The sequence below is a fragment of the Panulirus ornatus genome, chromosome 52, assembly GCF_036320965.1.
Source record: "Panulirus ornatus isolate Po-2019 chromosome 52, ASM3632096v1, whole genome shotgun sequence".
Lineage (NCBI taxonomy): Eukaryota > Metazoa > Arthropoda > Malacostraca > Decapoda > Palinuridae > Panulirus > Panulirus ornatus.
Genome location: NC_092275.1, coordinates 19,201,098 through 19,228,102, shown reverse-complemented (window position 1 = coordinate 19,228,102; position 27,005 = coordinate 19,201,098). Strand labels below are relative to the sequence as shown.

The window sequence follows — 27,005 nt, the reverse complement described above, 5'->3', positions numbered from 1 at the left end:
TGTCATCTCTTTCACTAACTAAAAACCTCAAAATGACCAAGTAGTCTGAATACCACTAGCTTTTCACTATAATCTGTTTTCATAATTCGAATATGAATATAGAATACAGAAGCATTGAAATTTGTGTACTACAATCTTAGTTTTTGCTACCATAACACAAGACATCATTGCTATATACCTAAACCTTTCTGGAAGGTGGATTTGCTAGATGTTGTCCCTACAATTGGCATATTTTTGCAATATATAAACTACTCAAAAACAAGTATTACTTGTCATTTAAAACAAATATCTAAGCAAAGTACAACAAAGACATTCAAACATTGGCACACCTCTATGGCCTTTAATCTTAGCATGCCGCTACCATTAACATCCAAGTGTTCCTTGTATTTCATTTCTTTTTAAGTGTATATCCAGTGCCCCACCATGTGATCCTTCTTCTAACTTAACTCCCTGTACTCAGAGATTATTTTCCTCTGATATATGTATAACATTCATTCTGTAGTATGGATTACGTTAAATCACTTTCTTATGAAAGCTCCCATGGACCAACTGTCGCAACCAGGATTCAAATCTAACTATGCAATCCTGGGAAGCCCATGTACATGTACAACAGCCAGCAATGCTAACAGTTACACCACTGAGGTCATCATACCTAAAGCATAAAGAACAAATAGAAAAGGTCCAGAGGAAAGCAACAAAGATGATACTGGAAGTAAGACTTCTGTGTTACTCGGAAAGATTAGAGGCCTTGTACTTGCCCTGGAAGAAATAAGAGTGAGGGATGACCTAATCACAACTTTCATATCTTTAAAACAACCGATGATACAGACAGTGAACACTTCTTTAAGAGATGAAGGGATAGAAAAACCAGGATATACCTTGAATTTAAGCAAGACACTTGTTAAGAAAGATGTGAAGTACATTTACTGTATAGGAGTATTGGATCAGTGGAATAAAATGAATGAAGGTATAGTAAATGCAGACAGCATACAGAAGTTTAAAAAGTTGTATGTTAGAAGAGAATGTTCAAGAGATAGGGCCCCATGAGCATAAAACTCCCTCCTCTTACAGTACAAAATGTAATTACATGTCTGAATATGACATTATCCTAGAGAACTGCGAGCTTAGTATGGCTGTTATGAAGTGGGTTCATAATGTCAACCTAATGGCGGCTGCTGATTGACCAAAGGTGGACACATACTAGCAGTTGTAAGACCCTAGGGTCATTCATTAAGGGAGGGTGAAACCACTGCCTCCTCAACTGAAATGGGACTGGAAGGGACCTAACCCATGTTTCCAGGAAGTATATTGCATGCTTGCAGGACAAACTGTAAGGAGAGAAATTAAGTATTTAATGTTCTTAGCTAATGCCTTTAGGTCACTTATCAGTTAAAAATTAAGATGCAATCATTATAATCAGCTATATAAACAGAGTATTGGGTGACTATTTTGTAAATGAAAAATCAAAACAAAATAACATGGTACTAGTATATATCAATGACTCCATTCTCAATCCCAAAGGTTCTCTGAAATCACTCATACAAATCTTTAGCCTATGCCCTTTATATATAAGTGAAGCATGGACTTCAAAAACTTTATAAGTACTTGTAACTATTTTACTATGCACATTCTGATGATTCATCAAATGAAAGGAACATCTTTCACACCACATCTACAAACAAGACGTTTCCAATAAAACATTTTCAGGTGAAATACCCCTAGTCCCAACCATTTATGCTACTGCATCTATCTATCTTTTCCACTGTTTACCTCTTCTCATAACTTCAACCATATTACTATTATCTTCTTGACCAACCTATCATTTGCCATATCTTTGCATCCAATTAAACAAATTCATCTCTGCACCTCTCTAATGATTTCTTTGCATCATATAACCTTCTAACAACATTCTTTATCTATTCTAATTCCAACTACACCATGCTTTTAAAATAATATTGTAAACATTAAACAAAATATATCTTCATGAAAAAACAAGAAAAACAATATAGGAAACACGAATGTTCATGTTCAGTGAGGACCACCAATTATGTAATTGGCATGTTTGAGCTGCACAAAATTCATAAAGAGGATAATCAGTCTCATAAAACTCTTCTTCAGGAACATGAATTATTAATGCTTCTGGAAACTGACAACGTTTTTAACTTCCATTACCATGCTACTAAGATAATTAATTTACAGGAAACTCTTGAATAAACAGAAACGTAATCCTCCAAATACCAGTATTCTAACAATGGGCCTTCCCAGTGCATCAATTGTTACTGCATCATGTCAACAGTTGTCAAATTCTGTGTTATCACACATTAATATAATCATGAGGAAATTATACTGTGATATTTTGGAAATAATTACATACAATATATACTGTACAGGGTTGTTGTCACCACAAAATCAGTCTGGTCACTCTGGTGAAACCTACCCCACTTACTGTTTAAGAGAGCAGTAACCCTTCTGCATAATGAAATTCAATATAGTACTTCGTGGTTAACACATACTTTTCATTCACTTTTCAAGACTCGAACACTGCTCAATGTGAAAGGAAAATTTTAATTTTCAGTCTGCTCTATACTCAGTATACTGAGTGAGGAAAGGGTACCATGATTAAAACTTCTGTTCAGTAATTGTTTGGACAAAAATTTAAAGGATAATTTTGTACAATACTCAACTATCAGTAATCAGCAATCATCAAAACCTCCTATCATATTATTCTGTCCATTTTACGAGAGATGGATCAAATCCATACAGCGTCTTAGCTCATTCACGCATAACCCTAACTTCTGTGCACAAATATGAAAAATGACTTTCAAATATTAAAAGCATTTCTTCATTTTTCACATTTTGGACACTATGATGACTGATTCACTTAATACTCATGACTTTACAAAAAAATGCTTGCATTATACACATCTACAGTCATTCCCCAAGCATCCTCAAAAGAAATATTTTAAGCCCCCAACAACTCACTCACTGTATCTGACCATCTCTTTTGATAGAATCTTTACACCTCTCTATAAACTGCCTCACAAGACAAGCATAGCTCATACAAAGCTCTTATCATTCTGAAAGTTTTACATTAATCAGCAAACATTCTCACTACCCATCATATAAAGTGTACATATTCACATTTCATGTCAGATTGCCTCTCCCTCCTTAACAAGGCTAAGTCAGCAACAAGCAAACAGTGGAATTGTGTGCAATCACCCACTCTCTAGCTTTCATTTATGACACTGAAATCTACATCGACCATCTACAATGCAGGCAAGCCTCAGTGCTTCATATACTGATTAATTCCACTGAGAGCAAGGCACCCTCATATACCATATCCACTCATTTCATATGATCCCATTTCTGCCTTCCACCTTCCATAATGTTTAGGATAATGGAGAAAGAACAGTATCCATATCTTGTGTGTGTCGTGGAAGGAAGCAAGAACAGAGCAAGTTGTTCTTTAAAAACTGAATGTGTATAGTTGTAGGCAGGATGAGAGAACCTTTAATATTCTGACACCCAGCACAAAAAAATGAAAGGTAAAAGGGCACAGTGGGTCAGGAATAACTGGTGAAGTCTTTCGAGGTCTTCATCCCCACAGCCCAAGCAGAGTCCAGGCAGTTGGATTAGGTCATTGGTCAACCAAGCTGTTCGCAGCCACATCCCTCAAACCTACATAGCCCCTATAGCCTGGCTAGTCTGGAACACTTTCTTGGTATTTGTCCCATGCACTTAAACATTTCTAAAGTCTGGGAATAGTCAGAGAACAAAAGCGAAGGAAAGGTGTTTTCCTAATGGAGACTGAGTTAAAGGTAGATGTGGGTTAAATGCCTGTGCAACAGGAGAAGAGAGGAATGGAGAATAATGCAATATGAGAAGGAGGGGGCTTTGGCAGTTCTGATGCATGGGATTGAATATTGGATGACTGAGCAACTGAAGAGGCAATGGGTCCCCGATTTAATTTTCACCAGAGAAAAACCCTGTCGAGCAGTGTGCTGTAAGAGGAATGGCAATCAAGAAATATGATTTTAGAAAAGGTAAAGGTACATACATAAGTATACATAGTTAAGTGAGAATGGGCATAATGTGAAAGTAAACGAAAGTAGGGATTTAGGAGAGGTACAGAAAGTATTCAGAGATGCATTGCCCGTTAAGTGTGAGTCAAGTGTGAAGCATGCAGAAGGTGGGAAGTGGATATGTGAGAAAGGGTGAGGAGTGATGAAATGAAGTTACTCCGCTAGTTAAACACACAAAGGAGGTATATACAGTCAGTATTTGCTGGGGAATAGTTAAACATACAAAGAAAGTATATAGTCAGTATCTACTGGAAGGAGTAAAATTGGTTGGGAGAAGTACACAAAAAAAGGCAGGTCAAAAGAAAAGTAGAAGAGACGAAAAAAAGGGCAAACTATATACTAGATGGATAATCAATTAATTTCAGAGAGATTAAGAAATTACTATGAAATACCTGAATAATGTAAGGAGACCAATAGGGAAAATGGGTGCAACAGTTGGGGGAGCAAGTTAGAAAGTGGTAACAGATAAAGATGTGTGCAGGGGATGGTGAGGCATGGGAGGTGAATCAATTGATGTTTGTGGCTGACAATGTTTTTGAGAAAAACTCCAGAAGTTGGTGACACAGTGTGGAAGTGTATAAAAAAAGAAGTGTATAAAAAAAGAAAGTCTATAGTAACAGTGAAAAAAACGTATCAAGGTTTAGCAGGATGATTAGACCGGATGGTGTGAATGTGAATCTTAATAAAACTATTGAGGCTGGAGTAAGTTACTCGGTGAAAGAAGGAGTTGAGGTCCTGAGAGCATAAAGAAGTGTACAGAAAGAAAGTCTGTGACTAAGAATACAGATAAGTATGTATTAAATTCATGGTAGTTCCCCCAAAGGCAAAGGAAAGGAAAAAGTTAGTCATGCTGAAAATAAAGAGCCTTAGGATATGTGGTATGAGGTGAGATAACTGTTTCAAAGAAAAATTAGGAAGTGAAACAAATGCAACTGAGAGCCAACCAGGGTGCACTGAATGATTTGGGCATTTGGAGAGGAGGAGTAAAGAGACTGACGGAGAATTTAAGTGTCAGAAACAGAAATGAATACTGATGTAAAAGGAATACAAACTGCAACAGACCTATGGATCCATTAGAGACGTGATAGTGGAAAACATTTCTTTAAGAAATTAGAGTGGTAAGAGTAAGAAAGCAAACATATGACTTTACATATAACAAAGAAAGTACATATAGCATCAAGTCATGAACTTAAAGTGAAGTACTTAACAAAGTCTGTTCTTAAAACTATCTCTGGTGTTGCTTTCAACTACTGTAATTGGTAAATCATTCCAAAGAGTGCTTTGGTTCATATGAGGTAAAAGAAAAGCCATTAGCCTAATTCCCATACGTTGCAATGTTGGTCTACTTTCCCTTTTCTTTAGGTATTACTTAGGTTTTTTGCACCCAAGAGTTGCCTACTTGTAAGCCCCCACCACTAGCTAGTCTAAACCACAATACTCAGCATGCTACTATGTCACATGATTACTTTGTGGCCGTTGGAAACTCGAGGGTGGGCCAGTTTGATAATTGCTTTTTCCCCAACACCTGGGAGCTTTGGATCTCTCTCTACCCTCTCAGATTTTTCCCAATAACTATGATGCAGCATTCTCAAAGACAGTATATTCATTCCTTCCAAAATTCAAAATTAATTTCCCTTGTCAGTATATTCATTTCTTCCAAAATTCAAAAATAATTTCCCGTCACTTCATTTTTTCCCCCCTTTCATAATCCTCTCTATATATCAATTATGGCCCAGCTTTGATATGGACTTTTGTTCATGACTGGAATGTTCAACATAAAGAAAAAGCTGCTTAGATTGAGACCATTAAAGCCATCAATACTCTTTAATACCTGTATTAAATTACCTCTTATCCCCCTCTTTCCTAAAGGAAAAAGTTCAATTCATATAGCTGGCTCCTGCAGGATTTGTTTCTCACTCAAGGAATCATCTTGGCAGCTCAATGCTGTTCTCTATCTATCCATTTGGTCTATGTCTATATTCATGTACAGTAAACAAATCTGAAAACAATATTCAAGGTGAGAAAACACCAGTGGGCTGAAAAGAAGGAGGATTAGTTTCTTGGACTTGAACAGAAATACCCTACCTACAAATCCCATAATTTTTTTTCACCTTTTGTGTTGCTTCTCTGTACTGTTTACTTGGCTTTATATCATATGAGATTATTACACCTTAGGCTATTTCCTAATATACCTTTTGTAGCCCAAAAGAATCCATATTGTAGCTTTTTTCTCTTCTACTACCATTATGTAAAACTTATCATTTGCTGATATCAAAATTCATTTGCCATCAATAAGCCCAGTCCATCTGTTTGTCTGCCACTTTGCTGGTGAAGACATTCAATGTCTTCTGTAGCTTTCTTCCCAGCTATGTCATCTGTGAATTTTAATATCTTACAGTGCAGCCCATTATCAATGTCATTAACTCATATAAAAAAAAAATGGTCCATAGACTGATCCCTCCAGCATGCAACTTGTTTTTCTAACCATTCTATGGCTTGATCGTTCATCACTATTCTTCGCTTACTGCCAGTCTACAAGTTTTCTAACTCCTAAAATACAACAATATCTATACCATGTGGAAGAATTTTGATGCAGGACTTCATCGAATGTTTCCTGAAAATCTAAATAGATGAAATTACCTGCAAATGGAGTTCACCACTTATGGAGTCTCTTTTACCGTAACCACCCCATATGGGAGTTCAAGATGGGAATGGGCATCAGGGATATAGACAGGTAAACAGACAGACACATCACCTGCTTTACTTCATCATACATGTTATTATAACAAAAACAAATTAAGCAGCTCTCTCCGACCAGAATGCCTCGTCAAAACATTGTGTATATACCTGGGGAATTCTTCGTGAGTCTTAAAACCCACATCCTGGGCTGGGCCCAGGCTGTTGGAATTGGTCGTTTAACAAACAAGCTGGTGGAAGCTGCAGCCCTTAGGCCTACATAACCCCACTCCCCAGCCTGGCTGGTCTGGTACACTTTGTGCAATTTAGCTTAGTAATGAGCTTGCAAAAAATCAAATACATGCTGTCTTTACAATTCATTTAAATTCAAACATCCATCCAATAAGGCCTGCTTTTATCATTACATTTGCAAGGATATATAAAAGCTTTGCAGAAGATGAAAGCCGGCAAGGCAGCGGGCTTGGATGGTATTGCAGTGGAATTTATTAAAAAAGGGGGTGACTGTATTGTTGACTGGTTGGTAAGGTTATTCAATGTATGTATGACTCATGGTGAGGTGCCTGAGGATTGGAGGAATGCTTGTATAGTGCCATTGTACACAGGCAAAGGGGATAAAAGTGAGTGCTCAAATTACAGAGGTGTGAGTTTGTTGAGTGTTCCTGGGAAATTATACGGGGGGGTGTTGATTGGGAGGGTTGGGGCATGTGCAGAGCATCAGACTGGGGAAGAGCAGTGTGGATTCAGAAGTGGTAGAGGATGTGTGGATCAGGTGTTTGCTTTGAAGAATGCATGTGAGAAATACTTAGAAAAGCAAATGGATTTGTATGTAGCATTTGTGGATCTGGAGAAGGCATGTGATAAGAGTTGATAGAGATGCTCTGTGGAAGGTATTAAGAATATATGGTGTGGGGGCAAGTTGTTAGAAGCAGTGAAAAGTTTTTATCGAGGATGTAAGGCATGTGTACGTGTAGGAAGACAGGAAAGTGACTGGTTCTCAGTGAATGTTGGTTTGCAGCAGGGGTGTGTGATGTCTCCATGGCTGTTTGATTTGTTTATGGATGGGGTTGTTAGGGAGGTGACTGCGAGTTTTGGAAAGAAGGGCAAGTATGCAGTCTGTTGTGGATGAGAGAGCTTGGGAAGAGTCAGTTGTTGTTTGCTGATGATGCAGTGCTGGTGGCTGATTCGTGTGAGAAACTGCAGAAGCTGGTGACTGAGTTTGGTAAAATGTGTGAAAAAAGAAAGCTGAGAGTAAATGTGAATAAGGGCAAGGTTATTAGGTACAGTGGGGTTGAGGGACAAGTCAATTGGGAGGTAAGTTTAAATGGAGAAAAACTGGAGGAAGTGAAGTGTTTTAGATATCTGGGAGTGGATTTGGCAGCAGATGGAATCATGGAAGTGGAAGTGAATCATAGGGTGGGAGAGGGGGCGAAAGTTCTGGGAGCGTTGAAGAATGTGTGGAAGTCGAGAACATTATCTTGGAAAGCAAAAATGGGTATGTTTGAAGGAATATGTTATATGGTTGTTATATAGTTGCGAGGTGTGGGCTATAGATAGGGTTGTGCGGAGGAGGGTGGATGTGCTGGAAATGAGATGTTTGAGGACAATATGTGGTGTGAGGTGGTTTGATCGAGTAAGTAATAATAGGGTAAGAGAGATGTGTGGTAATAAAAAGAGTGTGGTTGAGAGAGCAGAAGAGGGTGTTTTGAAATGGTCACATGGAGAGAATGAGTGAGGAAAGATTGACCAAGAGGATATATGTGTCAGAGGTGGAGGGAATGAGGAGAAGTGGAACACTAAATTGGAGTGTGGAAAGATGGAGTGAAAAAGATTTTGAGTGATCGGGGCCTGAGCATGCAGGAGGGTGAAAGGCATGCAAGGAATAGAGTGAATTGGAACGATGTGGTATACCAGGGTCGATGTGCCGTCATTGGATTGAACCAGGGCGTGTGAAGCGTCTGGGGTAAACCATGGAAAGTTCTGTGGGGCCTGGATGTGGAAAGGGAGCTGTGGTTTTGGTGCATAATACATGAAAGCTAGAGACTGAGTGTGAACGAATGTGGCCTTTGTTGTCTTTTCTTAGCACTACCTTGTGCACATGCAAGGGCAGGGGGTTGCTATTTCATGTGTGGCGGGGTGGAGATGGGAAGGAATAAAGGCAGACAGTATGAATTATGTACATGTATATATATGTATATGTCTGTATGTGTATATATATATATATATGTATACGTTGAGATGTATAGGTATGTATATTTGCGTGTGTGGACGAGTATGTATATACATGTGTATGTGGGTGGGTTGGGCCATTTTTTCGTCTGTTTCCTTGCGCTACCTCACTAACGCAGGAGACAGCGACAAAGCAAAATAAATAAATAAACACACACACACACATATATATATATATATATATATATATATATATATATATATATATATATATATATATATATCTTTCTTTCTTTTCTTTCAAACTATTCGCCATTTCCCGCATTAGCGAGGTAGCGTTAAGAACAGATGACTGGGCGTTTGAGGGACTACCCTCACCTGGCCCAATTCTCTGTTCCTTCTTTTGGAAAATTAAAAAAAAAATGAGAGGGGAGGATTTCCAGCCCCCCGCTCCCTCCCCTTTTAGTCGCCTTCTACGACACGCAGGGAATACGTGGGAAGTATTCTTGCTCCCCTATCCCCAGGGATATATATATATATATTTATTTATATTTATTTATTATACTTTGTCGCTGTCTCCCGCGTTTGCGAGGTAGCGCAAGGAAACAGACGAAAGAAATGGCCCAACCCCCCCCATACACATGTATATACATACGTCCACACACGCAAATATACATACCTACACAGCTTTCCATGGTTTACCCCAGACGCTTCACATGCCTTGATTCAATCCACTGACAGCACGTCAACCCCGGTATACCACATCGCTCCAATTCACTCTATTCCTTGCCCTCCTTTCACCCTCCTGCATGTTCAGGCCCCGATCACACAAAATCTTTTTCACTCCATCTTTCCACCTCCAATTTGGTCTCCCTCTTCTCCTCGTTCCCTCCACCTCCGACACATATATCCTCTTGGTCAATCTTTCCTCACTCATTCTCTCCATGTGCCCAAACCACTTCAAAACACCCTCTTCTGCTCTCTCAACCACGCTCTTTTTATTTCCACACATCTCTCTTACCCTTACGTTACTCACTCGATCAAACCACCTCACACCACACATTGTCCTCAAACATCTCATTTCCAGCACATCCATCCTCCTGCGCACAACTCTATCCATAGCCCACGCCTCGCAACCATACAACATTGTTGGAACCACTATTCCTTCAAACATACCCATTTTTCCTTTCCAAGATAATGTTCTCGACTTCCACACATTCTTCAAGGTCCCCAGAATTTTCGCCCCCTCCCCCACCCTATGATCCACTTCCGCTTCCATGGTTCCATCCGCTGCCAGATCCACTCCCAGATATCTAAAACACTTCACTTCCTCCAGTTTTTCTCCATTCAAACTCACCTCCCAATTGACTTGACCCTCAACCCTACTGTACCTAATAACCTTGCTCTTATTCACATTTACTCTTAACTTTCTTCTTCCACACACTTTACCAAACTCAGTCACCAGCTTCTGCAGTTTCTCACATGAATCAGCCACCAGCGCTGTATCATCAGCGAACAACAACTGACTCACTTCCCAAGCTCTCTCATCCCCAACAGACTTCATACTTGCCCCTCTTTCCAAAACTCTTGCATTTACCTCCCTAACAACCCCATCCATAAACAAATTAAACAACCATGGAGACATCACACACCCCTGCCGCAAACCTACATTCACTGAGAACCAATCACTTCCATCTCTTCCTACACATACACATGCCTTACATCCTCGATAAAAACTTTTCACTGCTTCTAACAACTTTCCTCCCACACCATATATTCTTAATACCTTCCACAGAGCATCTCTATCAACTCTATCATATGCCTTCTCCAGATCCATAAATGCTACATACAAATCCATTTGCTTTTCTAAGTATTTCTCACATACATTCTTCAAAGCAAACACCTGATCCACACATCCTCTACCACTTCTGAAACCACACTGCTCTTCCCCAGTCTGATGCTCTGTACATGCCTTCACCCTCTCAATCAATACCCTCCCATATAATTTACCAGGAATACTCAACAAACTTATACCTCTGTAATTTGAGCACTCACTCTTATCCCCTTTGCCTTTGTACAATGGCACTATGCACGCATTCCGCCAATCCTCAGGCACCTCACCATGAGTCATACATACATTAAATAACCTTACCAACCAGTCAACAATACAGTCACCCCCTTTTTTAATAAATTCCACTGCAATACCATCCAAACCTGCTGCCTTGCCGGCTTTCATCTTCCACAAAGCTTTCACTACCTCTTCTCTGTTTACCAAATCATTTTCCCTAACCCTCTCACTTTGCACACCACCTCGACCAAAACACCCTATATCTGCCACTCTATCATCAAACACATTCAACAAACCTTCAAAATACTCACTCCATCTCCTTCTCACATCACCACTACTTGTTATCACCTCCCCATTTGCGCCCTTCACTGAAGTTCCCATTTGCTCCCTTGTCTTACGCACTTTATTTACCTCCTTCCAGAACATCTTTTTATTCTCCCTAAAATTTAATGATACTCTCTCACCCCAACTCTCATTTGCCCTTTTTTTCACCTCTTGCACCTTTCTCTTGACCTCCTGTCTCTTTCTTTTATACATCTCCCACTCAATATACATAAGTATACTTATGTAAGTAGGAGAGATGGCCAGAGAGCGTTATTGGATTACGTGTTAATTGACAGGCGTGCAAAAGAGAGACTTTTGGATGTTAATGTGCTGAGGCTAAGGTGAAGATTTGTATGGATTTTCAGAAAAGAAGAGTGAATGTTGGGGTGAAGAGGGTGGTGAGAGTAAGTGAGCTTGGGAAGGAGACCTGTGTGAGGAAGTACCAGGAGAGACTGAGTACAGAATGGAAAAAGGTGAGAACAATGGAAGTAAGGGGAGTGGGGGAGGAATGGGATGTATTTAGGGAATCAGTGATGGATTGCACAAAAGATGCTTGGGGCATGAGAAGAGTGGGAGGTGGGTTGATTAGAAAGGGTAGGGAGTGGTGGGATGAAGAAGTAAGAGTATTAGTGAAAGAGAAGAGAGAGGCATTTGGACGATTTTTGCAGGGAAAATATATATATATATATATATATATATATATATATATATATATATATATATATATATATATATAGAATGATAACAATTAACAAATCAAACTCACCATTATTATTAACACTGTCGTCATTATCGCTGACATTCTTAGAGTTGTTGCTTTGCACAAGGTTGGAAGTAGAGGCAACAGTACGGAGGATCCCAGCTGGAGGTGTAGTTGGAGTTGTGGTAGTTACTGTGGTGGTGGAGGTGGTAGAGCTTCTGCGTTCTGGCTCTTGCTGCTGTGGGCTTGGGCTGGTAGTGGTGGTGGTTGCAGTAATGGTGGTGGTGGTAGAAGCTGATGAGGAATTACTGTTGGCAGTGTTGTTGTTAGTGGTGTCTTCACGAGTGTAGAGAAGATTTCTGTTAGATGCTGAGGGTGAGATAGTTCTACGATAGCGGCCCTCAAAGCCTGTCTTCCAGTCTCGACGGTGGGCCATGTACGAGTCTTTGTGATAAGTCCTGTAATAATGCATCATTCACGTTAGTCAATAGCTTCAAAACCAACATACTTTCAACTATCAGTTATGCAAATGCATATGCATTTATAACTAAAGAGATAACATAGCTAATCACATAATACTAAACAGTTTACATTTTAACATATATTTAGTTGAACTAATGAACAAATACATATCATGCTACATAATCATATCACCAAGGCATTACTTAGCAACAAAACTGTGAAGGTTTAAGATTTAATCTCTTATATCAAATATGGTATATGTGATTACTCCACTATGATGTCATGTTTGATAAGACCACAACTGCAGGCTTATGGTAGACAAGATATATACTAAAGCAGCCTGCCAAGCAACAGCAACTGCCTTACCACTCAAAAGAAAAAAAAATCTATAACACTTACCAAGTTCAACTATATTCATAAAAAATTCAAACTAAAATTCAAATGTCACAATTGCACATCTTGTCATTTTGTTCATTGATGGTGTTAATTGCAAAAATATTACCTATAAGTGCAAGATATACAGTGCATATTTACTCCACTTATATGTCCGTACTAATGAAACATGAAAAAAGTTGACACTGCAAGACATTTGGGCAGTTTACCCAACATACATACAAAATAAGTAATAAAATTCTTCTAAAAACTGTGCTTTAATAAAAATTCTACAGAACTTATTAAAAACATTCTAAGCTGCAGCATCAAGCCAACAAGTTTACAGGAAAACCTTTCAGTTTTGTGGGTCACAAAATCATGCTTGTAAAGATTGTTTATTTCAATCCACTTAATACAAAATCTATACAACACTCCCAAAATGTGTAACTTAAGGCAGTTAACCAAGTAACAAGTCCAAAAACAATCCCAATCAATTCTTATATTCCAGTAGCCTACTTCGATATCACTGTACTGGAGGAAGGTGGAAGGTGATTATCTTTTAAGACAACTTTCCCAAGAATAGCAGGTTATGACATCTACAACATTGTGTAATGAGCCTAATTTTGCATCCAGTCTCAACATACCTTCCTTAATAAACTCAGACTTGGAAGGGATGTCTCAGTGGGATAGACAAAATCTGATTAAGTTTACTGCCTTCCAGAACCAGTTCAGCCCATCTCTCTATCACCTTTCCTTTCTCCAACGAGTTCTGTAATTCCACCTCTTAACTCGTTGAACATATTTGGAATCATTGTAACATCCACTATCATATAAACCCCACATCACAGAAAGACCTAAGTCTGCCTCTGAGAAACTGGAGTCCTGTTTAGATGGCAAAATTTCTTTTCTTCCAAGCAGTTGCTCCATTAGCACAAAGGATTGATGTCTCTGTATGGAGTACTGCTCACATCTGAGGCTGTTCTAGTAATACATCCATACTTGACAGAGTTGAATCAAAAAGCTGCGTAATCTATCAACTCTCCTATGCTTACTTCAAAACGTGCCCTGCTTGCCCTAGACTGCAATGATGAACCACTTTCCCTCTCTTGGGGGTATTACTTTGGTTTTTGCTCCTGAGAGCTAGCTGTTTGTGTGCCCCCACCACTAGCTAGACCTCGCAATATTCAACAAGATTCCACAACTCACGGGTGGGCTGGTTTGATAACTGTTTTTCCCCCTACACACAGATGTTTTGGAACTCTCCACCCTCTTATGATTTTTCCAATGATTCTGACCTGGCACATTCTATAAGACTAAGTTTTTCACTTCTTCCAAAATTCGTAAATCCTTTCCATTGTCTCTTCTTTTTCCCTTTCATTAACTTTTCTATATCTAATTAATTAAGGCCGAGCCTTAATTTGTGACTGGAGCCTCATGCTCATTTGGAAGATCTGTTTCTGCAGAGTACTATCCTACTGCAGGCTCTAGCATGCCATTCAAATTCTCTCCTGTACCTACAGACAATAGTAGTGTCATTTTATTCATCATTCGTGATTTCACCCAACTAAGTCTAAGTAGTGTCATTTTATTCATCATTTGTGATTTCACCCAACTGTCTAAGTGAGAAAGTTAATGTGGGTGACTTTAAGAAAAACTCTAGTCAGGAATGGAACTTTACTCTTCATTCAAACTTTCAAACAAAAACATTTCAAAATATCAGTTCCAAAATTAAGAAATAGGTAACCAGAAATGAAACAAAGAAGCGCTGCAGTTTACCAGGTTCCCAACAGCCCAGCTACAGCAAAAAATATTCCATAATATATATTCATTCTACAGTCATACTGTTCTTTTCTCTCGTGCCATTGGTGAAATGATTATGTTTCTGAATACTCTACTACATAAGAGAAAATCAGTTTATTTTCATAATACCTCAACACAAAAATGCAGGGTAAAGTTATATTGAAGATAATCATCATTTTCATATTTTTTTGCCATAACTATTTGATAAGGGTGTGTATGAAAAGATTAAGAATCCTGTAAATGGTCCCACTAAGAATAAATCAATAAAGGCAAACAGCCCTCTATTTTTAAGTGTTCATCACCTGATTATTTGTCCCAGACCGATTTACAGAACATCATACCTTCACTGACCTTTTTAATGACTTTTTTTGCTTCACCACATTCATCTCTTGCTCTCAAATGAGTTTCAATCAATACCTGATTGTAACGTCTTTCATATGTTCTCCAAAATATGTCACATATTATCACCTCGGTGTATGAGGTTTTTGGATTTCATCATACTATACTGTGGGGCCTAATCTACTCAGGCTCTAACTTGCGAAACTCTGCGATGAATGAGCATGCTGAAATATGACTAGTGAGAATATATGACTATAGTGAAAACTTGTTATTCTGTTACGAGTGATCATTACACTATAAACTGATGCTTCGTCTTGCCATAGCAAACCTTAAACTCACTTGGTCAGCATCACTTCCTGTAAACAAGGTCCCCCATCCAATCTCAAAACTGCTGACAACTTACGAGTAAATTTTGCGAATGTTATCATGAGCTACTTGGCACGTACCCAGTCACCTATGTTATTTCATGTCAAACTTCAGCTACAAAAACGTGGTAAACCACGCCTTCCTCTGAAGACATAAACCGCATGCCTCCGTGCATATCAGCAGATGTGAGTGGTGTGGCTCCTTTACATGCATGCTCTTAGCATTTTTCTCTACCCAGTCAAACTGGATAACGCAAAGACGTAAGAATGTAACTTTGCCAGCCACAGTTAAACTATGCCAATGCTGTCTTAACAGTCACTGTTTTCATTCCTTTTTCAGATGTCTATACGTCGTGCTCACCACTGCTAGTGCGGGACTGGTGAAGTGTTGGGGAGTGTACAAACTTCAGTGCGGTGGAAGGGCGATGCATCCTTGGTATGTTAGCACGGTGGTGGTGATGTATTCATCTGTATTAATGATGTGGTAGTACACATATAATTCATTTTTATTACGGTGGAAGTATTTAACTCCTTAACTTCATGTGGCACTGTTAAGTTCACCTCTATCAGTGTAGCGATAGTGTATTTAACCTTTCGAGTTAATAAAGCTATACTACATTGTACCTTATCAGTGAGGGGAAGTTTTGTTCACCTGTTACTGTAGCGGTAGTGTACAGGAGATTCGAAATGTTATCCTTAAATTCTTCCTTGTTCGTGGCTAGCAAAGTTCATCATTCATGGCGGGGAGGGGGGGGGGGGGGGTAATAGGCTGGCAAAAAAACTACTTCTGTATTGGTGGTCACATAAATTACAAAAGGTAATACTCGTTTTTAAGGCTGTGTCATTTACCCATGGTTGTTTGGAAATGATGTATTAAACACCCTAGCTAGTTACGAAAAGTGATTGGCGCTCTTGAAGATCATCCTCGTTAGTATGACAGCGACAATATCTTACCATGCTGGTGCTGGAGTTTCTTAAGACACGATATAAAAGTGTTACCGCGAGTGAAGTCACATTTGGCGTGGCTGTATAATAGGTTGTTGACAAGGGTACAGTCTCCTCGAAGAACTTCTCGCTCGAAAGGCGTCATCATTTCCCTAGCGTGGCGCAGCCTTGAAGTTGCAGGAAGTCCTTGAAAAGGGGTCCAGGTATATACATACATACATACATACACACACACACACACACACACACTATATATATATATATATATATATATATATATATATATATATATATATATATATATATATATATATATATACACATGTGTGTGTGTGTGTGTGTGTGTGTGTGTGTGTGTGTGAATACAATGATAATCAGGTCACGTAAGCAGAAGACCAGACGAAGATGAACCGTTAGGTAAGACTGTGTACCCCTTCTCCCACAGCAAGCCCCACGTGACCCGGCGAGGGCTCAAGAGGGTGTGCTGCGAAATAAAGTTGCCACACCTCTGATGCAGGTGAAAGTTTCTCTTTTTCAGTCGAGACAAAATAAAAACTGCAAGTTGTGCTGGCCAAGCCGTAAATGACATCCTTAATCTACAATAAAAGACAGAAAAAGTGTTTGACACATTTACAACTATCTTGACATTCGAACGGAGACGATCTGTAATCCCTTTTATACCTACGACCAGTTCCGTTAATGTCATCAGCAATGATATTCAATCACCAAAATGTCTTTATCTGGCAAGCAAATGTCCCTGACAGCAAGCCGCAGAACGTTCCATGCACTTGGTATGTCCGCCCTACTCATATAAAGCGAGTGCAGCCACTACTCATGACCCCACGTCTGATATAGAGTCCATTACTAAAGCTGCTGGGACGCCACTCCAAGCTCCGCCTAACGTTGCCAACACCTCTTCCTAACAACCATATCGAGCCACTTTCACTACGCGGGTCAGGGCTTGCCTTGAGACGAGAAACTAACCAAAATATAAAACGCATTCTCTTCAAGCAAACAAACAGCGACCAGCGAGTTGGAGTTGGGGAACGCCTTACGCGTTTCTTTAAACTCTTTTAGTTTAAAAACAACCATGAGCCTTGAAATAAAACAGCCACGATAACAAGTTGGACAGAGGTCAAATGTGACTGACTGAAGCCATCATTTGGGTGTGGAGGAGGGAACAAGAAACTGGTTCTCGCTTGTCAGTGAAGACTGTCGCAATACATCGAACACACCTGCTGTACAGCACTTACTTATTCTTTCACACACGTCTGCTGACGCTACGGAAAAAAAAGTTACTGCGACACTTCACATCATGACGGTATAGATGAGGGTGTTATATTCTTGAGGCTCTCTTTGTGTGCCGGTCGTCCGTCCACGAAAGCTACACCTGCCTCATTTCTGTGAACATGCACGGAGACTGCACAAGGTGCGGGCATCTGCATATATGATGAGAGAGAGAGAGAGAGAGAGAGAGAGAGAGAGAGAGAGAGAGAGAGAGAGAGAGAGAGAGAGAGAGAGAGAGAGACTATAGGCACACAGACACAAACTTTCATAATGACATTTTTTTTCAAGCGTTTTCGCTTTTTTCGCCAGACCGCATTAACATCAGGAACAGATGATTGAGCCTTAGAGTGAAATAATCCTATTTTGGCTACTTTCTTCTGTTCCTTGTTTTGGAAAGTAATACAGGGAGGAATGATTGCCGTCCGTCTTTGTCTTCCTCTACGACACGCAGGAGATTCGTAAGTGGTATTCTTTCAATATGGAACACACTTTGTCTTAAAATCATGAATGTCTTAATAGCATGTCACTGTCTGACTTTAAATATTCCTCTTATTACAAAAAATATCATTATGAAGCTAGGAAAAAAATCTATTAACCGGTTCACCTACACTGTTCGAAACTCTCATGAGCCTACTCCCCCCACATCACATAAGTCATCCTATGAACCTAACTATGCTCACACCACTTAAGTGCATCCCATGAACCTGTTTAACCTACAACACTCAAGTGTCTCCCATGAACCTGTTTAACCTACAACACTCAAAGGTCTCCCATGCACCTGCTTCCCCCTACACTGGAGTTACTTATATATACACGTGGTAATGAACAAGGATGTGCTGTCATCAGAGCTTTGGATAACTATTCAATTCATCTACGACGACATATATTAACTGTCTCAATCAGCCTGTCAAACAATTCGTGATATGAGGTACCTTCCACAAAAATTTTCTAATCTACTTTTATAGTCGTTGACCATGAGCCTAAGGAGGCATAACTGTGGCGTAACTTGCCAAGGGTAACTGCTGGAAAACGTATTTACAAAAACCTGATCCCGCGAGGCCCACAGTCTGGCACAAGCGGCGCAGCTGCTGAAGCGATCAAGGAGTCTGGCGCAGTCACACACACACTCACACATCACCCGCGGTATGCTGACGCGCCACCCCAACACACTTCCCACCACACCACTCTTGCTCAACATTGAGTCACATCAAATTACATGAATTTTACAAATCACAGCAAAGCCCCAAGCCAAGCACCATCACCTCCGGTTCTAATTTCCGTAAATAGTAAGAATAATTTAAGAGATACTGTATGATCATCAGTGGAGCTGCCCTCTAGTCTCTACAATAAAAAGGGTACGAGATTTCTACGTTTTCTGTTCACCTTACTTATTCTGTTCTCACATGCATATGATGTCATGAGCAGCGTCATATAACGAAACCGAAGCCTTTCTCAACTCCACTAAACTATCAACAACTTTGGCAACAGTGAGTGATGGGTGCTGTGACACAAGGCGTGAGAATTGGCCTAGCACATGCCAGGTGTGACAGCAAGATAACCCACGCCACCTCTACTACCATCCGATACCACCTAATTCACATTCTTCTTACTGTCAGGGGGAAAGAGGCCATCTAAAGACAAGAGTCCCAGTTCAGCGAAAGCCCTGTCGTATCGAACATCCTACTGTGTGAATGGTTCAGCCATTGTCACCAAAGTTTGAATGTGCGCGCGTGGCTGTGGAAGGGGAATGTTGTCCAAGCATCTTTGAAACCTAAATCATAAAAGATGGCAACTTTCAAGAGGCGCCTACACGATTCACTCCAGACATTGCTACTATCATCATTACAATAATCATTATATTATTATAATTATCATTATTACTGCTATTATCAATCAACCCTTTTCGGCAATACAAAGGGGTACACACAAAATGGTAACTCTCACAAAGTGTAGCTAAAAGGAGTTAGATTACAGAGAAGAAAGGCCACAACTCACGAAGGGATGGATAGTTTACAGTATGGGCAACTCCGAGATAATACGACTACAAAAACTGGTGGTGCATCTAGCTGCACTCCTTTTTCCTATTGCAAAATAAGTCTTGAAAACTACACGAGGGAAAATCTGATGCACCACTTTGGTATTTCTGTTATTTTCATCTAAAAAGATCGTGGAGAAAGTTTTGAAAAAAGTGTACAAGTTTTTCTTATTCAGAAAATGCATAAAATTATTATAACATTCTTTCCTTTCACCCAAGATGGCCTTTGATTGGGATGTTACGATAAAATAAAATAAAAAGCAGGAAACCAGTTTGGGAAAGTGTACTGCTTTATTGTGCGCATGGATGACATAAATAATGTCTGTTCATAGTTTCCGAGATGGAAGTAGAGTCTGAGATAGTACACGGTCTTGCAAGTGAATGGTGTGAGAAAAAAGTTTGAGAGTACATTACGATTGTGTGAAGCCACCATGATTGTTTACTGTTTTTATAGATGGGGCATTACGTAAGATGAAAGCGAAGTGAATGCACTGTACACAAGAAACATGACGGAACAAAAGTTACCACAGTTATACACAGATGATCCTGTTTCATAAAATGAATCAAAGGAGTTGGAAAGTGTGATCGACAGTTTTAATGATGTGTCCAGCCGTAAATGCGAGAGAACGATTACAAAAGATGACCAGTCATACTCTATACAAGGTTAAAGACGGAATATGAGCGCAAAACTCTTTTCCCTAAACAAACTAATGACAAACACACATGCCTGTGTAAAGATGACTCTGCAACCACAGTGTACCAAAACAATTCAACAACAACCATTCTTTATTTCTTTTTGGTAATATTTGATAACCAAAATTGGAGGGAAAAGTACACAACGTGATAAACATTTGAGACCACCAGCCAAGGTGAGAGGGAGGGACGGTTCCTGGTGGCGGAGGCTGGAACAGTTGGCATACAGCAGGAGCCGCCTCACCGACCCACACACCAAGTTCACAAAACACTTTTCCTAACCACCAGCCCGCCATTCGCACCATACGCCTTAATTATGTGGTCCCTGCAACTGACTTAGCGTTAATGAATCCCTATTTCCTGTTGATGTTCAATTCAGCAATGGATAAAGCAACAGCAAGTAGATTGAAAATTGAGTGTCGCCCAAACGTATTTAAGTATTCGAGAGAGTAATCCATAGATATTTGGCATTTATGAAAAACTATTCATTCAAACTGTATGAGCCAAGCCGCTATTAACAACGGTGACACCTATGACTGCGTATTTTCCTATCTCGAGCACAGAAGAGAAAGTCTCACTCACGTTAGTTTGGCTTCACTGTGGTTCCTTAGAGCGCGCATCACCGCAGTCTAATGGACAATAAGATCATCAATGGACAATTACAATTGGTCAGATCTCACCAGAAACCACTTAGATGATGCGGTGGCTGCTCTCTAGCGGCTGTCAGTTACTGGCTAAGAGGTTTCTCTGGTCACCACGACCTTGAGAGCTGCCTCAGGTATGCGAAAGTCAGGGATCCCGCCACATGGAGAACACACCTATATCCCCAGCCTGGTCCGCGGCAGTACATAACACGGCTAAAGTAACGTGTACTCAACACCGTTCGCAGCAACAGGATGTAATAAGTATCCTTAAATCATGAAAACTTATGCCTTACTCATGAACTACAGAACCAAAAAATGTGACATCGCTAATGTACCGATACTAACTTCATTATCAGATCGAGTGGAAAATGCAATAATTATACTATGAATAGCTTAATAACTGGACTTCGAGATTGAATAATTTACCACAGTCTGAAGACAGAAATACGATACTTAAAAAGTTTTGGTAATAATAGCAATCAGAAACAAAAGAGCGCAGATTCCTTTCTCAGCATGACTTGAGACTGATTTTAATGTGCTTGTCACATCTGGTCGCCCTTCACCTTAACTAACAGGCATTGCTATCTAGCCAGACTAACAAACTAAAACAGACACATACAACGAACATAATACAATGACCTGAAAAGCAAACGAAATCTGATATATTTTTCTTCTACTCAGAACCGCAGGATGTACGTTAGAAGGCGTGGATGGCTGGATAGACTAACGAATAATGAGGTGTCACTGAGGACAAGAATAACCTCTCTAGAGACTTGAGAAAAACAGCAACAGTTTTAACGAGTGAGGATGCTCAGTCTTCTGTTACTCTAAATGACACTTGACGCAGAAGTCGTCCCTGGCTGGGTATCCGTTACGAACTGGATGAACGTTAGTTCTGATATACGTAACGTTCACAACAAGACGTATGGCAATCTCTTGAATCGATATACAGATACAATGGACTGTGTCTGAGACGCATTCAAAATAGTAACGTTATAGAGGTGCGCATGCGTCGAAACATGGAGACACTAGTGCAGCTAAAATATTGGGAAATGTGGACTAAAGGATTCTAGTGTAAAAAAGAAAAAAAATCGACGCAGCCCGTAATGCAGACCTAGACAATTCAGTCTCAACAACAGGACCATTAAAAGATCCTTGAAACCATCGAGGAAAATACACACATAAAGAAAAATCATGCTGTTATCCACAAAGGCTTAATGAAAGCTTTTGACACAACCAATGGCGTGATAGAAATGTGCAGAGATGATACCTACCGAATTGCGAGGCTTGTGAAAAGAAACATATCCCAATAAACCGATCTATCAAGGGTAACATTTAACTCAAGAAATGTAAAGCTTCACTTACTAAAAGACATCCTTCAGGGAACGTTGTTTTTTTCCGTAACTAGGATTTGTATCCGAGACTGATACACACAGCACTACCAAGTACCATTCTTTTACGAATGACACCAGAATCAGGAAGTCCTCCAAGTGCGCCTCGGATTAAATTAAACGGGATATCCAACGGGGGGAAACTGCTCATCCCCTCGACGAAAGGAGCAAAGAAATCAGGTCACGGACCGGATTCAAGACAAAGAAAATTACTGATCTCTAATGCACGAGAGACGTCAAAGGTCTACCAGTGATGAGGTAGGATGATCTTAACTCTAGAGAAAATGGATTTACCAGCATCAAGATTCATTAGAGAAGACCTCAATGATGTATGGAGCAACTGATTTTTAAGTGGAAAAAATGCATTAAAAATGTATGTTCAAATCACTAAAAGGGGAAAAATAGTTTAACACAACAGAGAGAGAGAGAGAGAGAGAGAGAGAGAGAGAGAGAGAGAGAGAGAGAGAGAGAGAGAGAGTAATTACTATCTGAGTGTTACGGGAAGAGTTTTACACACGAGTTGCCCCATCTCTTTACCTTGTTTATGAACCATGTATTTACTTTAATCTCTGTGTGTAAACACACACACACATTCATCGACCATCCGGGAAGAATGAACACCTGGGTTGGGTGTGGCCGACTGCCGCACCTTGGATTCGAATCCACGTGGGCCAATTTGTTCATTTTGACAACAGCAACAACAAAAAAAATACAAACAAATTAGTTCAAGTAAAAGCAAGCCATCCTTGCAGTCCTAAGAACATGCTGCTTTACAGCTAAACGCAACTGGGTGTACACCTCAAGATTCCAACAATATCCTGGCCATTGAAGGAGTCAGTCGCTCGGGATGTACTCCCTCTTTTTTCTGAGGCAAAGTTAAATGTTTACAAATAATGCCGAGAAAACTCTGAGAGCTATCTAAAACACTAACTAAAGAATTTATTGTATGAAGTCATCAACATGTTTAAACAAATCTATTTATGACAGTGTTTGCAATTCATACGACTCTCACGTGCACAGTAATTACTGCCTTTCGACACGATTCATGTACAACTGCAGAAGCACTTGTTACCCTACTGTGTATATTCAACGTTATCCGTATTCAAATTGGTTTATTTTGATCCATATATCTCCACACACCGCTAAAAGCGCATCTGCGTTAAGTACACCACTACGGCGACTTTCAATGCACAGCTTTGAAAACACCAAGAGAATCCCAATTATCGCATTGCTATTACAGCCACCTATAAGAAGAAACTAGATATTCAGAGAAAGGAAAGAAATTAAAATATTTCCCATCTCCGTAATGGCAGCAGCTAAACTCTATCATCCATCGAACTATAACATTAATCTTCAGGGCATTGCACTCATAACGAACAAACAAGGCCACGAAAGTTTAGCTTAGAACAAGCGGAAAAATAGCCGCCATATATCTCACTTATGACGACTATTTTAAACGGTCAAACACACAAAGACAGCATGTTCATTAAATGACGCGTACCTTTTACAGACCATAAAAATAGCATGTTCATAGATTAGGCTAAGTACTTTAAACGAATTGAGTTACAATGCAGGTTACTCCCTCGGCGAAGACCATGAACTACGGGAGCGGAAGAGAAAGCCAGGCCTCCAGCTATTGTCTCCCAGCGACCTTGGCTATTCATAACTTGTACACAACTTGGTCTCGAAGGTTCATGACTTCGAGCTCTCCCGGGTCACAGGTAAAATATATTCATGTCACACACACACGCCGACCAAAAACACTCTGAAGCCGGAATAATCTCTCCTAAATCATTATGTAAAAACAATGACACAATTTTCTTTTATTATTCCGACATATCAAATACCGCAAACAAAGCGTTAAAGAACATTATAAAAACTGACACGTACTCTAGCTCGCGAATTTTTACGTTTCTACATCTTAAGACCTAAAAAGCACAGTTTGGTTTTAGAAGAAAATATATCTGGATGGGTTCAAACAAAACAGCCGATCTTTATCACAACACGGGGTATCACTTAAACTCCTCTGTACCTAATCTAGCTATCTTCCGAGGCTCAATCAGGCAGGGGCCAGTATGACATCATAGCTCTCTCAGCTACCTCCCTAACCTCTATTATAAACCAATGCAACTTTATACACGTTCTCACACAGCAATCGACTGAGCTTTTACGAAAAGGCAGCGTAATGGTTAACGCTCTCATTCACTTGCCTCCTGAGACTTTCACAGGAGCCACTGTCGAGTAGTGGCGGCTCTCACTCAGCAAGACTACGCAAGTCAATATAATTTAGAGCAAGTTCTCACTCAATTAAAACATAAGACTCTAAAGTGTCATGTGTCACTGTTGTGGTTCTCACACGAAACATTCGATATGTATCCAAGCAGCATATGAAGTGCGGTGACGTCGCTCACTCGGGGTCTTGACAGCTCCGGGAACCTCCAGATGGCACACAGCCACACCACAAACACCTCATAATTGGGAGAGATTTTTCAGGACTCCTCTGCTCGTGAAACCCGAGGTAAAAATCCAGCTAAATATCCTGTTTTCTCCATAAACGGACGATCATTCATGATCTGTCCTTCACGATTGACTAGGGTTCATTTACTAAAAAAAAATAAAATAATGCAAACCTAAAGTACTGCTGGGCTAATACCCAAGTTAGTTTTTTCTGATTTCAAAAAGCTAACCTAATTCTAATCCATGATCGCATTCAAACCCTACATATATACAACCACAACCTTTTTTTCTGCATATTCTTAATAGGGTCATTTCATTAAACAACCAACTTTTCTGCTAAACTTGCTCCATAGGACATTCAAGAATGGAAAAGAATTTCTGTGTATTATCATTATTATCATATTACACCTTACTAATCATCAAAACTACTGAAGATAATGCGGATGCAGAAACGTAATACGGTAACCTACCCATCATACTGGATCCTAATGTAGACGGTCCTACTGAATTCCCGTTTCACTTACTTGACTGCAGAAGGGTAGCGAACAACATCCATATTTCAATCTATTTCGCAACTGCAACTTTGCCTCCATACACGACAATGGATATCACCAACCCAATGTTAAAATTCATTCTAAGAAACAAAAGGTAACGGTGATTCGACGAAACAAAGTCGTTACAGCAGGTTTATAAACTACTCTAGAGTAACACACAAAAGTTAAAGAGGAACCTCCATTATCTGCATCGACGAACGTAACGTACCTGGAAGTTGGCGTTTGTGGCGTGTAGCCGTGCGCGTCCGTTGTGTGTACATCCTGCACAAATGAGTGTGCAAGCATGTCTCTATGCGTCTATGTACACAGTTGTGCGCAGTCTTTTATTCTGTTAATAGCTGGAGTCGCGGATAAATTCCCTCATAAAGTCCAAAAACGTGAGAGAGGTCTCTACCTTTCCTGTCCATTTTTTTTTTTTTTTTTTATGGGACGGCGATATAGAGAAAACGAAAATGAATCTTTTTTTCACACACTTCGCCCCTACTTATTATCCTAGAGTTCGTGATGCATTTAAGAAAAGAGAAGAATGAATAAAAATCATAAAAGGTTAATTGTAAATATATATAAATGTGAAAACCAGCCCGGTAGCTTAATTCTAATGAGGGTAATTAAATCAGCAACTCTGACGTGAAGGGCGTAATTTGTACATTATGGGTGCGAGAACTTTACACTCGAGGGACTAATTTCTTTACCTTACGCTTCCAGTAACCTACTTTAAAGATTATTTCAGTATCCCCACGACGTATCTCACCTAAAACTTAAGTTACTTTCTGTAGCTGCTAATATTTACCCCTATCCCTTAAACCTCTTTCCTTATACAGAAGTTCCATGGCTCTCTCTCTCTCTCAACCTTACCCCCTATAATTCAGGCACATATCACCGACACTTCTTGAGCAGGTCTACCTATTTGTTTCTTGCTGTGGAGACAATGACATTTCGGAAGAAACCGTTCACCTCATCATAGCAGCCACACTTGTATCTGTTTATGGGTCACGCACTTCCTCTCCTGTTGCTTCCTAACCCAAGATATATTTCATCTCACCAACACCTACGTGGCCGCTTTCCATTTCCAGGCTTTTCCTATAGACTATAGTTCTAGCGTTGACGGATTATCATTACCTCTTAAACTCTTGTATGATCCAGCGATGTAACCCGAATATGCGTTTTCGTCCACAAGGTTGTATCGCCTCTATACGAGTACACATCACGTCCACTGAAAAGTCTTCTACCTTAAATAACTTTTCCAATTCACTGTGTGGCTAACCTGAAGCTTCTTTTGCGATCCTATCTCTTACCCATGAACGTTTTCATGAGCAATATTTTCACGCATTCTCATAATTTTTCGTATTGTAAATTGTCTAAAAGCGTTACCACCCATCGTTTCCTTAGTTTCTCTTTCTCACCAGGAGAGATTAGTGCCCTTCTTAGCCTTTTCCCTCCTTTCGCATCACTATGTATCCATCAGAAAACACTGAGTAAATTCCCTGTGAAAACTTAGATATGATCGTGCCTATTATAACATTCGGCCGAATATCGCTTTTGCGATCTCTGTCGTCATATTCCCTGCCATATCCTACGAACCCCTCAGCATCTGTGTTCACTGTCTTCAGTATCCTCTTTCCCC

At 39.8% G+C, this 27,005-nt stretch overlaps 1 protein-coding gene across 3 annotated transcripts in view; it reads right to left on the bottom strand.

Moving 5' to 3' along the window:
* LOC139765125 (uncharacterized) overlaps nucleotides 1-27,005 on the bottom strand; it is a 1,132,594-nt gene that overhangs the window by 62,614 nt on the left and 1,042,975 nt on the right. For all 3 annotated transcript variants that reach the window (XM_071692317.1, XM_071692316.1, XM_071692314.1), the window contains one exon: nucleotides 12,104-12,495. In XM_071692317.1, coding sequence (XP_071548418.1) covers nucleotides 12,104-12,495 — 392 coding nt within the window. The remainder of the gene's footprint in view (nucleotides 1-12,103; nucleotides 12,496-27,005) is intronic.